This window comes from Macaca nemestrina, chromosome 6, assembly GCF_043159975.1.
Source record: "Macaca nemestrina isolate mMacNem1 chromosome 6, mMacNem.hap1, whole genome shotgun sequence".
Taxonomy (NCBI): Eukaryota; Metazoa; Chordata; class Mammalia; order Primates; family Cercopithecidae; genus Macaca; species Macaca nemestrina.
The window spans coordinates 95,837,454-95,850,199 of record NC_092130.1 but is presented as its reverse complement, the minus strand read 5'-3'; the positions used below and the strand labels follow the sequence as shown (position 1 = coordinate 95,850,199).

At 44.7% G+C, this 12,746-nt stretch overlaps 1 protein-coding gene across 6 annotated transcripts in view; it reads left to right on the top strand.

The window, feature by feature from the left end:
- Positions 1–12,746, top strand: part of LOC105475059 (Ras protein specific guanine nucleotide releasing factor 2) — a 266,180-nt gene that overhangs the window by 214,832 nt on the left and 38,602 nt on the right. For all 6 annotated transcript variants that reach the window (XM_011730009.3, XM_011730010.3, XM_011730011.3 and 3 more), the window contains one exon: positions 1,808–1,914. In XM_011730009.3, the coding sequence (XP_011728311.2) occupies positions 1,808–1,914 (107 nt within the window). The remainder of the gene's footprint in view (positions 1–1,807; positions 1,915–12,746) is intronic.

Here is a 12,746-nt window from a genome sequence, read left to right as displayed (position 1 = left end):
AGGCCATTTGGGTTTTTTTTTTTTTTTTTTTTTTTAACATATGAAGTTTGAAGTGTATTTGAAACATATAACAGGAAAATAGAAAGAGACAATTGGATATTGCATATATGGATCTGGAACTCAGAGAAGAGATCTGGAGATATAAATATATGACTAATTTGCTTGTAGGTAATCATTTAAGTGGTAGGCCTAGATGAGATTTCCTAGGGAGAGATTATAGCCTGTCCCCTGGACGTGAAGGTTATTGATATGACCTTAAATGGGAGCTGTTTGTTGCTGAAATGGGATAAGAAGCTTGGACTAGGATGTAGAGAGAATAGGAAGTGAGGAAATGGAATCAGTGAGTATAGATAACTCTGTTTTGTTTGTTTGTTTGTTTGTTTGTTTGAGACGGAGTCTCGCTCTGTCGCCCAGGCTGGAGTGCAGTGGCGCAATCTCGGCTCACTGCAAGCTCCGCCTCCCGGGTTCTCGCTGTTCTCCTGCCTCAGCCTCCTGAGTAGCTGCAACTACAGATGTCCACCACCATGCCCGGCTAATTTTTTGTATTTTTAATAGAGACGGGGTTTCACCGTGTTAGCCAGAATGGTCTCAATCTCCTGACCTCGTGATCCGCCCACCTCGGCCTCCCAAAGTACTGGGATTACAGGCATGAGCCACCGCGCCCAGCCTAGACAACTCTTTCAAAAAGTTTGCCAGTGAAGTTACATAAGGCTTTAATTGATGTTTAAAGGAAATGTGATTTCATTGTGATTGGAAGGCAGAATGTTTTAAAACAGAGTGTCCGTGGAAAAATATTAAAATGGTTTCTTGATAATGAAAAGGTAGCCAAGATGGAGACATTAGCCAGCACAGAGAAGACTCAAAGACAGTGAACCAAGATTGAATTGTAATCATAGCTAACATTTATTACAGTCTCACTGCTGTGCAAGTGCCATTTTAGATGTTTAACATGTATTAAAAGTCTTAATCCCACAACAGCTCTATGAGGTAGATACACTTATTATCTCATGAGGAACATGGGAAGCTGATCACCAGAGAGGCGACGTAACTTGCCAGGGTGGGAGAACAGTGATTTGAGAGCAGGCAATCTGGTTGTGGAATCCATGGGGTTTTTGTAAATTTCCTTCTTAACTGACAAATAATAATTGTAGATATTATATTCTTATGGGGTACGATGTGATCCTTTCATATAGGTTTATGTCGTGGAATGATCAAACCAAACTAACAAATCTATCACCTGGCATATTTATATTTGTGTGTGTGTATGGTGAAAACATTTAAAATCTACTCTTGTAGTATTTTTTAAATACACATTCTTAGCCGTGATGCTGTACTGCTTCTCAGTACAGGGATACACAGTAAAGTATCTGAATCATCCATGAGTCAAGATATGGCCTAATCCATCTACAGATATTGAAAATGTTATCGGTTGTGCAGTTACTTTGAGGCAAAAGTATAAATTAATGCTGACTCAAATACTTGGTTAAAATTCCTTCTTGGCTTTGTATTATAGAGCAAGACAGGCATAAATGGAGGTGTCAGGAGAGCAGCTGTAGTTTTAATCAGTGGCCTTCAATAAATACGTGCTCATTACTTATTTAATTGCACCTGTAACTACACGAGGGCCTCGCTGCTGAGAGTGTAATAGGTGAGCGGAATTCACAACAGTCTGAAGCCACGCGCACCTCTCTGCCAAGAAGTGTCGTCTGTGGGTTTCGTTAACCAATGTCCTAAAATATACGACCTTTTCCAGGTCCCGGGGGAGTGGCTTTAACTGCAACGCGTGTGTGTTTATTTTCCTCCTAAGGCTTTAACAACACCGAGCGAACATGTGATAAAGAGTTTATCATACGGAGAACAGCTACCAACCGAGTACTGAACGTCCTCCGTCACTGGGTCTCAAAGCACGCACAGGTATGTCAGTGCCCTCATTAATTACTTACAAGGATTTTTAAAAAATCATCTTTTTAAGCCGTGACACATGTAAAACACCTCCCGATTCTTTGGAGTTCAGTGTGAAACCTTGACACTGGAACTGAGGAAGGGAAGAAATAGGCTAGGCATGCAGATCAAAGCAGACACGTGGCTTGCCAACATCCACTGTTTCAGATCTGCAAATGACATGACACAGTGACACGGGGCTCCCCTGTCCCCACATCTTCTGAGGAAACAGCACTCACCCATGGGCACCTGAGCCACAGCAAGGCCACTGTCCTGTGCCACCTACCCTGGGAGCACCTTTCACAGGGTCTTCTCTGTTAAGTGGAGTTATGCTTGAGAGGCTGCCAGCTGCAGTGGTATCCCCGCCCCGCACCCAACTAGACGCAAACCTCACGATGCCCCCTGGAAGTAAATAACACTCTGGGATCTGGTCAGGGAGTGCTTTCTGGGCCTGATTCTGGAGATATTTTGCCTCATACCCTTTGATGTTTTGGTTCCCAATGCTGTTTTTAAATTGTGTTACACTGACAGGACACCCACTTGTTATCTGTTTATGTGTTCTCAGTGCACGTTTGTAGAATTTATTCCCCTTTCACAAAACAAGTCAGGTGCCACTTTGCCCCCCTGATGTGATGCATGCATAATGCTTTTCTTACCCACTGCCACATACCAGGCAGGCCCTCCTGGACACCCACCTGCCTGGCACCCTGCAAGGAGCATTTGAGAGAGAGAATGGGCCCTGCCTCACAGCAGAACATGTGCAGCATACATTAAAAGAAATATAATCAAAGTTGTCAGTCCGCTAATGAGAATCATGTGTTATAAATGACACTCCCAGGGGGAGGTATTCCCAGGTCTTTATTATTAGGTTGGTGCCAAAGTAATTGCAGTTTTTGCCACTATATTCACAGAGGCCATCACGTGTCTGCTGCATGGTCCTCAGTAATGACAGTCCATTCAATAGGGTCACCATGAGGGCAGGCTCCTGAAACCTCCGTGGTAAGATAATTTACTAATTAGGAAAAGTGGCATTTAAACCTCACCACAAGTAAGCCCATAAAAAATCTTAAATATTAATTAAAATAAAGTAATAAACATAGCATACTAAATAATGTAAACATTCCATCTTACACATTTTAAATTAAAAAAAATTTAATCCTATATGATTCAAATTCCAAGAACCATCCTTAGCACATGAGAAATGTCTAGTCTCTTTTCCCCGTAGTCTCAGTGAGCTGCTGGTAAATCCATTTTGCCTCAATGCAGATAAAACAGTATAATGAGTTTTAGTATTTACAATTTTTCCACTGTATCATGGTCCATGTTATTCTTCTCTGATTTTTTTCTCAAGAATTTTGACATTTAATTCCTGGGGCCCACAGTGGTTTCTAAGATGCAAAGTAGCTTCGATCAACAAGGCTGAGCTGGTTCTCTCCCCTGGCCTCAGCTCCCCTCCTCCCTTCCAAATCTTCTCCCCAGAGCCCTGCAGCCTTGCTTCCCTATCCACCTTACTTCCCTTTTCTCAATCCCCCGTGCCCTCTTTTTCTAATTATCTCAAACAGGAATCCCTCCCAATCCACATATTTTTACAGTAGCTACAAAAGTACCACAAAGCAAATGGCAGTATGCTGGGAGTTTTTTATTTTTGGTAAAGAAAATTCATAGATGGGGAGAGATTAGTGTACAGAAGCCCTCTTTTATAATAGTTTTACAGTAAGCTTTGCCACCTGATTTGGCAGCTGAATTGTTTATACAGTTCAGATGCTTTGCGACCTGAGTGACTGCAGCTGTGCCTATACATGAGCAAGCTTGTCCATCTCCAGTTCCAGTTAGAGGGATCCCAGCTCCTCAGGCTCTCCCTCCAGCAGGGGCATAGGTGAGTGATGTAAGTAGCTCAGGGATCCAGTCTTCTCTTCTGACCTCACCACTGGGTAAAATACAAACCCTGGCTATTTCGTTCACTGATGTGCCCAAGGAAGTTCTTCCCACAGGGTCTTTCCTTACCTTCCCTGCATGCGTGAGTGGGCCTCACGGCTTAATGGCGGGCTATCAATGCCCTGGTGTAACCTCGTCATGTGCATCTCCTGTCACCTTCCTCATCCTCTCTGTATAAGTACACAACCATGTGCAGGACATTTCTGTGAAATTTCCACTTATTGAGAATTGTTTTAGGGCATTTTTTTTTTCTTTTTTGCTGGCTAGAGCGTCCAGATTCCCTTTCTTCCTTTTACTGGCTCACTTGTGGCTGCCTGGTAATCATCTGGCCTCCACATTGGACGGTTTGTGCAAGTCAAGGCAGGCTGTTGGTGATGGATTGGTGAATGGTTCAAATAGAGCTGCTCTCAGCTCACGGTCTCGGGGCCTCATTGTGTGCGTACTGCTTCCTCTCACCAACTGTGGGCCTAGCCTGGGCCATTTCATTCAGAAGATGTGAAGGTGGCCCTGGCTTCATGGAGCTTAAGCAAGCTGACTGTTATGGTGCTTTAAGAGTAACAGCCCATCTTGGTATCTTTATCCAAGTTTATCTGCAGGTCTTTACTCTCCCAAGGCAGCATCTAGCTATAGATGGGACTGCTGGTCTGAAAACCTGGGCCATAATCCAACTGTCAACCAACCCTCACCCTCGTTGTCTTTGGTTTTCACCTCACAAAGTGAAGGGCTTGGATAAGATGATTTGTAATTATCTGATTCACTTTGTACTAGCTGAGTCCATTTAAGGGAGAATATAGCATTATTGTGGCAACCTGATTATTTTGAATCAGTAGCTTTTAAAAAATGAGTAGGAAGTTGTACTCATCTCAAAACTACAGCTAAGCATGGTAACAATTACATTTTTTCTCACACGGCTACCCAGAGAGGCCACTTCGATTTCTAGACACAGAAAAGCTGTAGATCTACATCAACCAAGCTGTAGATTCACCCACAAATAATCTAGAGAATCAAGGCTACCACAGAGTATTAGACATCATGTATTTATTTCTCATTTCTCATCAAAGGTAACTAATATTGGCAGATACTACCCTGACCTTTGTTCAGGAGAATTAAAGGTTGCAGAAGTATGGGGGTAGGGGTTTGTTCTCCAGAGAAATAAGAATGCCCCAGGATGTCACCTCCTAACTCTACCCCGGGTGGTGCTAGGATAGCATTTCTTCTCCTGGAGGCTTCTAGTTTTTTCTTTAGTTAATATTTGGAGAGGCTAGGATGTTCCATTTTTAGGGGGTTTTTTAAATCTTCATATGTGAATACCTTCTGGCCTATTGCTCCTCATTTTGTTACACCTTCTCACTCATTTGTTGCCTTTTAAGCTGAAAGTGAAGCCACAGGCCCAAGTTCGATTTCTCCCACGTGCCTTGTCTATCCATCAGCAGAGGGAGCAGCAGCCCAGAGTCAGGGGACCAGTGTTGTTACTCCAGCTCTGCCACTGTAGCCCCTGTGGGGCCCCAAGCTGGTCTCTCTACCTCTTCGGGTGTTAGTTTCCTCTTCTGAAAATGAGAACAACCATCCCTGCTTTACCTCTCCCAAGGATGTGATGAAGTTAAAGATGATGTTGAATTAAGCCTAAAGCATGATATTGATGTGTGTGATGAAATCCCTTTCAGCCGTGGACAGGAGAGATGCACATTTCACCACCCTACAACCAGCCTGTAAGCTCCTTGCTTGTCTCATTCATCTTTGTGTCTCCTTTCACATAGTTCTGTAATGCTGAACACATGGCAGATGCCCAGTAAATACTTGTCAAATTGAGCTTATAGTTCAATGTTTCCATTGTTCATTCTCTCCTGGAGGTCATTTTCTAGCCTTTAAAGTTTCCAAAGTCAGCCCAGACAGAGACTATAACCACTGATGGGTCAGAAATCAGGGCTGTGTGTTTAGGCAGTCTAAGTAAGGGAAGTGTTTTCATTAGAGGTCTACATGCGTCTTGAGCATCTCCTGCTGGGAGACCTTACATATCATTTACACAATTCCCAGGTCCCTGCAGGTGTCAGATCTGTAGTACTATTAACCAAATGCTCCCATGATTGCTTTTGTCCTCTGTGCACAGACAGATGGCTGGGGTCTGACTATAGACGTTTCAGATCTCTGCACAAGCCTCTGTAGAAGGCCTTTCATGTATGATTTATGGCAATTTTGGTTTTCCTCAATTATCATATTGACCAACCAATTCTGAAGAGATGCTCTGTCCATTTATTGGAGGAATTTCACAGACCATGAGCGATGCTGGTAAAAGAGCCGCAGCTGTGTCTGCAGGTTACCACTAGCTCCATCAGGCTCTGGGTCCTGTCTGAATGACAAGTGGCCGAGAATGAAACAGTCATGTATTTTCTTAATTGTAGGCTTAGGGGAATGTTTTTAAAACATGAGATCAGACAAAAATGACCTACCTACATAAAAATCTCCTCCCCAAAGGAGTTTACAGAGGAACACTGCTACTCCTTTTTCTGTTTTCTCACCTCCTTGATTCATTCACTAATAAGAATTGGGCACCAGAATGTTCCAGACATTGGGATAGGTGTGGGCGTGAACAAGATCCATGCAGTCTCTGACCTCAAGGGGCCTTCAGCCGTTGGGAAAAGCCACTGGGAAAATACCCACTAACAGTCAATGGACTTAACATAATTACATGTGTGGCCGGCTGTTAAACTGAATTCTTCAGGTTGTTTCTGACATTCAGGCAGAGGACCAAAGGCACAGGGGCAGGTACAATAGGTAGCAGCAACAGCCTGCATGGCCTTAATGGAGTGGCTAGGCCACCTAAGCAAAACCAGCTAAGAGCTCGTGAAATCAATCCTGCTAGCAGTTGTGATCACTCACCTGTGGGAAGTTGAGGCAGGGAAGGTCAAGGAGAGGGTAATTTCCAGAGACAGCCATCTGTGTAAGTTCTCTACCACCATGGGGAAGGCAGGGAGATGCCTCCTTTTCACTTCCAGCCACATGAGAAATGTTTCAAGGAAACCACCCAGCTAGCCTCTCCTGTTAAGGTGAAAGGTGCTCGCTGAGCAAAGTGAAGAGTGGTGGATGCTAGGAGTGAGCTCCATTCATATGTGTTTCAGTGAACCAGGTGGGTCCATGGGGAGTCCAATCTGGATGGCCCTGCATCCTGCCCAAGAGGATGTCCTGGAGGGGTGATGCGTAGACAGACGCTGGGTGAAGTGGACCACTGGCAGCCCAGGGCCTGAGGGAGTTGAAAGTGACTCACAGGAGGACAGACATTGCCAGGGTCAGGGGAGCTGGCCCTAAGTCTCCCACAGAGAGGTCTCCAAAGTCTCACCAAGGCCCACACAGGAAACCTGGCCACTGGCCACTGTCCACCTGCCACATCTAGAGAGAGCCAGGACTGGGCTCCCCCTGCACTTTCACACTAAATTATTGCTTTCCCATGGTGAACTGCAGTACCAAAGCAATAGCCCACTAGTGGAGAGGTGGTGGGGACATCAGAAAGGGTCTCCTATGCAGGCCACTAGGCTGGAAGCAGCCCACACACCAAGGCTGGAGGGAGGCTGGACTGAGGTTTTGAAGAATATACTGGACTAGACATTTTGACTGTTGAAATGACATCATTCTTGTAACTAAAAAGTACTGAAAGACTTTGGTGCCTGCCCAGAACTTCGTGCCAGGTTGGGAAGGATAGACTATCAACTGATTTACTGGGACTGGCAAGAAGCAGTAATGCTGTTTGATGATTCCATTATTACTTACGATACAGGGAGTCTAGGGTCCCTTGGGAGAGCAATTTCACAAAATCTATCAAAATAGCTCAGCTGTTATATTTCTAACTCGCTCCAGTTCTCTTACATTCATTTTATGGTGAACAAAGAGACACATATTTAGCTAATAATGAATAACTTGAGTTTACATTTCAGTTGATATGCTTTTTGGCATTTTTATTGAAATATCACATACCGCATATAAAGGACACTAAACTTCAGTGTGTAGGTCAGTGACTTTCTGCCTGTGTAGACGCCCATATAACTGCCACCCAGGTCAAGATCTGGGACATTGCCAGCACCTGAGGAGGGCCCCCAAGTCTCTGCCCCTCTTCCTGAGTGTTACCCTGTGCTCTGTTAGTTTTAGTATTTACATTTAGCATTGCTTATGGTATGTTTTACATATATACACTCATTTTCCATTATAAGAGGGTTTTATATATACATTATCCTATAAACACAGACACACACATGCGCACGCACGCAAAACAGAGTCCTTATCACTCTCGTGAAAATATACCCTAACACTTTCATAACACCATTAACAAATAAATATAGTCTCAGGTAGAAGACAGGATTTAGCGGATCTCACAACCCCACTCTAGTCACTCATAGCAGCTGAGGTGAGAGTTTTTACATCTCCAAAAATCACAGTAGGAGTTAAACTCAGTCCTAATGTGTCTTTGTAGCAGAGATCTCAGAGCTGGGGGGCTTCGAATCCTGTTGGAGCTGTGAAGTTAGGGTGATCGTGATGGAAATCCCGGCTCCGGCATTTATTGGCTTTTCTGAGCAAACAATTTCGCTCCTCCAGGCCTCCAGCTCTTCATCTGTAGAAATGGGGATTAATGCCACTTTTTCCTCTGTGGGAGGGTGAGGATTATGTGAGTTAAAACATACAGAGTAGCCATTACAGATGGAGGCTCAAAGCACTGCGGATGCTGCTCTTGATAGAGATAACCGTGTTAAAGCGGCATCTGGTCCAAACCCAGACCTTCAAGCAGGCCAAATGCTGTTACCCCCATGTGACCAGTGAACCACGTAAGTCTCAAAGGGGTTCAGTCAGCATTGCCCGGGTAAACTTGCTGTGATGGTGGAAATGTTCTATATCATGGTGCCCAGTACAGCAGCCTCTAGCCACATGCGGCTAATTGATCACTTGGAATGTAGCTAGCGTGGCTAAAAAGCTGGAGTTTTAATGTTATTTAATTGAATTAAATGTTAATAGTCACAGGTGACTGATGGTTACAGTATAAACAGCACAGTTCTAGACCACTCAAAAGCTGGAAACAGACCCAGCTGTCAAAATTCCTTCCAGTCTCCCACAGAGCCCCCTTCCTCTGAAACAAGAACCCGGCCAGGTGGTCTCCACGATGGCTCCAGCAATAAGTCTGCTGAAGGGGGCACACCTATGTTAGGTTTGTGGCGAGGAAAGCAAAACCTTTACATATCCTCAGAGTCGGTGTTATCTCAGAGAAGACAATGGCTGTTTCCCAGTAAAGGACAACCAGGGAGCATCCGTCTGCGCCACAGAGTTTAGGTTTTGGACCTGCAGTCCCAGGTCCGAGGTAAAGTGGGGACTCTGACTCGTTACGGTGGAAAAGTGCGTGCCGGTGTGATGGCCTCTACTTAGTGCGTTCAAGGTCTCAGGGATCAGATTTCCCAAAATGTGAGTGGACACACTTTGTCTCTTCCGTTTCTTATTTTGACAGATGACAGGGGCCCCTTCTAAATTTTTTTGTTTGTTATTTGGCATCGCCTAGTGAAACACAAAACTCAGTGTTGAATTAGAGCACTGAGTTGAGGTTCGTTCATTGTTCCAAATCTGAAATGGAAGTTGGGCCAGGACAAACACAGCACAGAATTTTCGGTGTGGGCGGGAGAACGAGAAGCGAAAGAAACAACCAGCTATTGAGCAGGCAGCTGCTGTCACCTCTCCTGACGCTCCTGGCCTGCTGCTGTCACCTCTCCTGATGGCTCCTGGCCTGCTTCCATCCCTGCCCTCCTCGTCCATCTGGGCTCGTGCCAGTCAGCCACAGGGTACTTTTCCGTCACACTCCCAGCCCGGTCTCTGCCCTTAAAGAATAGATCTTCTCTTCCATCTGCAAGGCAGTCTCAGCATATGGGGCCCTGATCTTTGAGCTCTTTGCAGGAGGAAGATGCCTCCGCTGGGAATGGCGCTTCCTGTCCCCACTTCCTGAAGACGTTCAAGACTTTATAAGCCCCTTTCCCTGAGCCTTCACCATGGCTGGATGAGACTTCCCGTGGAAAAGTGTGTCACTAGGACTCTGAACAAGGAGGAGGAAGCATTGAATTGCATAGAAGTCATCTAGGAGCAGCTGAAGTTTGGTATTGGTTTAGTTATGATACGGGGCATATGATCTTTTATGGGTGACTTGAGAACCTGATTCTTAGAATGAAGGTAGTTTCCTCTGCAAGGACGGATTCTGAATGACAGAACCCCAATTTTTAAAAATAACATACTGTATCACTTACTTTATGTCAGACACTGTTTTGTTTTCAAATATTAAGTCACCTACCGTGACTCCACTCATTTGAGGGAGAGGAGGTCGATATTGTTATTACCACTGCTTTACAGATGGGGAGATGGAAGCTCAGACTGAACCATTTCCCTGAGGTTCCACCCATAGCAAATGGCAGCAGCAGGTTTCAGTCTGCACCGTCTGGCTGCACCATTTTTTCTGGGAACCCCCAATCTTGCAGCCTCTCCATCTTGCAGGCCAACTGTTGAGATGTAGACCGCTCAAAATGTGAAACATAAAAACCTGCTTCTGACTCAGGACAGCGAGAATAGCACATGTCAACACTGCCAATGCTTTCCCTGTTTCTCAGTCTTTCCTTAGGAAAGTTGCTTTTGACCCTGAGTCTATTTTGTGTTGCTTAAATGATTTGTACTTGCTAAAGGCTGGTGCAGGGAGGAGTGCTGTGCCTCTGCTGACAACCAGTGCAGCACCTCCCAGGCTGAGATGGTGACAGTAGCCGCCCTTGCCGGCTTCCCCAGGCCACCTGCCTGCAGGAGGTACAGTTAGAGCTGCCTGCGGTGAAGGGCCAGGAAACCCTCGCTGTTCTTGAAGCCTCAAGACCCCAGACATCCCACCTTAACAAATGGGTGAGATGCTGCCCACTGCTCAGGGGCCGAGGCTCCTGGGCATGTCCCCAGCTGGTGGGACGGATGGGGATACCAGGAATAAGAAGATAAAATTTAGTCTCAATGTGAGATGCTAGCAGCTATGAAATGTTTTTAAATGACTAATGAGCTGTCTACTGCTTCAACCTTGCAAATGGTGTTTTATGTTTTTTTTGTTGTTTTTGCATGTGTGTTTCTGTTTTTTTTGTTGTTGTTGTTGTTTTTTTTTTTTTTTGCCAGAGATGGGGTCTTGTTCTGTCACCCAGGCTGGAAGACAGTGGTGCGATTGTAGCTCACTATAGACTTTACCTACCCCTTGCCTCAAGTGATCCTTCTACCTCCACCTCCCAAAGTGCTGGGATTACAGGCATGAGCCACTGTGCCCAGCCACAAATGATTTTACACAATCACCATGCCAGAGGATAACTGATGGCCTATATAGTTTTTTTTTTTTTTTTTTTTTTTTTTTTTTTTGAGACAGAGTCTCACTGTTTCTCCAGGCTGGAGTGCAGTGGCACGATCTTGGTTCACTGCAACCTATACCTCCCGGGTTCAAGCAATTCTCCTGCCTCAGCCTCCCAAGTAGCTGGGGTTACAGGCATGTGCCACCACGCCAAGCTAATTTTTTTATATTTTTAGTAGAGATGGGGTTTCACCATATTGACCAGGCTGGTCTCGAACTCCTGACCTTGTGATCCACTTGCCTCAACCTCCCAAAGTGCTGGGATTACAGGCGTGAGCCACTGCGCCTGACATACTTTTTATGTCGGTCTCACCCTTTTATTATTCTTCAGCACCCATTCACTTCTAGCTGTCGACACACTGTCAGCCTCTGCGTATCTCAGCCAAGAGATCCGAAACATCCACCAGGCACGCACCAGTGTTTGTTCACAAACAGATTTGCCATGACAGCAGCCGAAATGAAATAGAGAATGCTCCATTTAATTTAAATAGTCCAGCAACTTCAGTTCCTTTTGAGTTCTTCTGATTTCCTGGACACATAGGCTGACCCTTATCTTTATGGCAGTGCTGGATCCTGCTGTGATCTTTTACTGACCACTGCCCTCTCCCTCTCCCCTCAGAACAGATGCCTTAGGCGTCACATTTCACTTTAGTTCTTCAGCGATTCCTGGGTCAAAAAGGTCTCAGATGAGGAGAGAAACCTGGAAACTTGCACACTAGTTTGGATTCCATTGTTAGCTTGCTAGTTTCCACATTTGTAAAATTGGCAAAATTATCTGTGTGGAGTTAGAATGCACAAATGAATTATTTGTCATATCTCTCTGGAAAATATGAAATGTACAAAACTATTATCTGATAAGTATGGATTTTCTTTTCTTTAATTCCAAAGATAGATTTTTATTCTCTCTTTTTCTCTGGTCCAGGCAAACAACCAACCAAGTAAGAAAATCCTAGTTCCTTGAACTACTTACCAAAGTTTTTTCTTATCTTTTATACATCTCTATTGTTATCTTTTAAACTCTTCTTACAGTGAGACATTTACAGCAGGATTTATTAAGCTAGCATAAGCTAGATTTAAGCTTTTAGGAAGCGTGTCTTCAGTGGCACTGATTTTTCCATTTTCATTAGCTGCCGAAACAGAAACGTTTTCCCCATTGAACTAGTGCGATTCCTTAACTCTTTGCGGATGGATTTCGTTGATGGAATTTTATGTACTTCGATAGCTTCTTTTCTCTGTTGTAAGGATTTTCTGATGCAAGTGCCACGGAGAGCCCTTATTTTTCCTCATTTGTCTCCCCACTCTTGTAATCACTCTTGGACCTTGGAAGCATTTCTGGAGACTGTGGCATGCAATCTTCAGCATGGGGAACAATGATCCTGACATCACCTGGTCCTTGTTTATCCGACCAGGCCTGGACCAGTGCTCTCCATCACTTCAGAGCTGCCTCAGGATGTCAAGAGCTGACTTAACACTTGTGTATCAACTGGTTCTC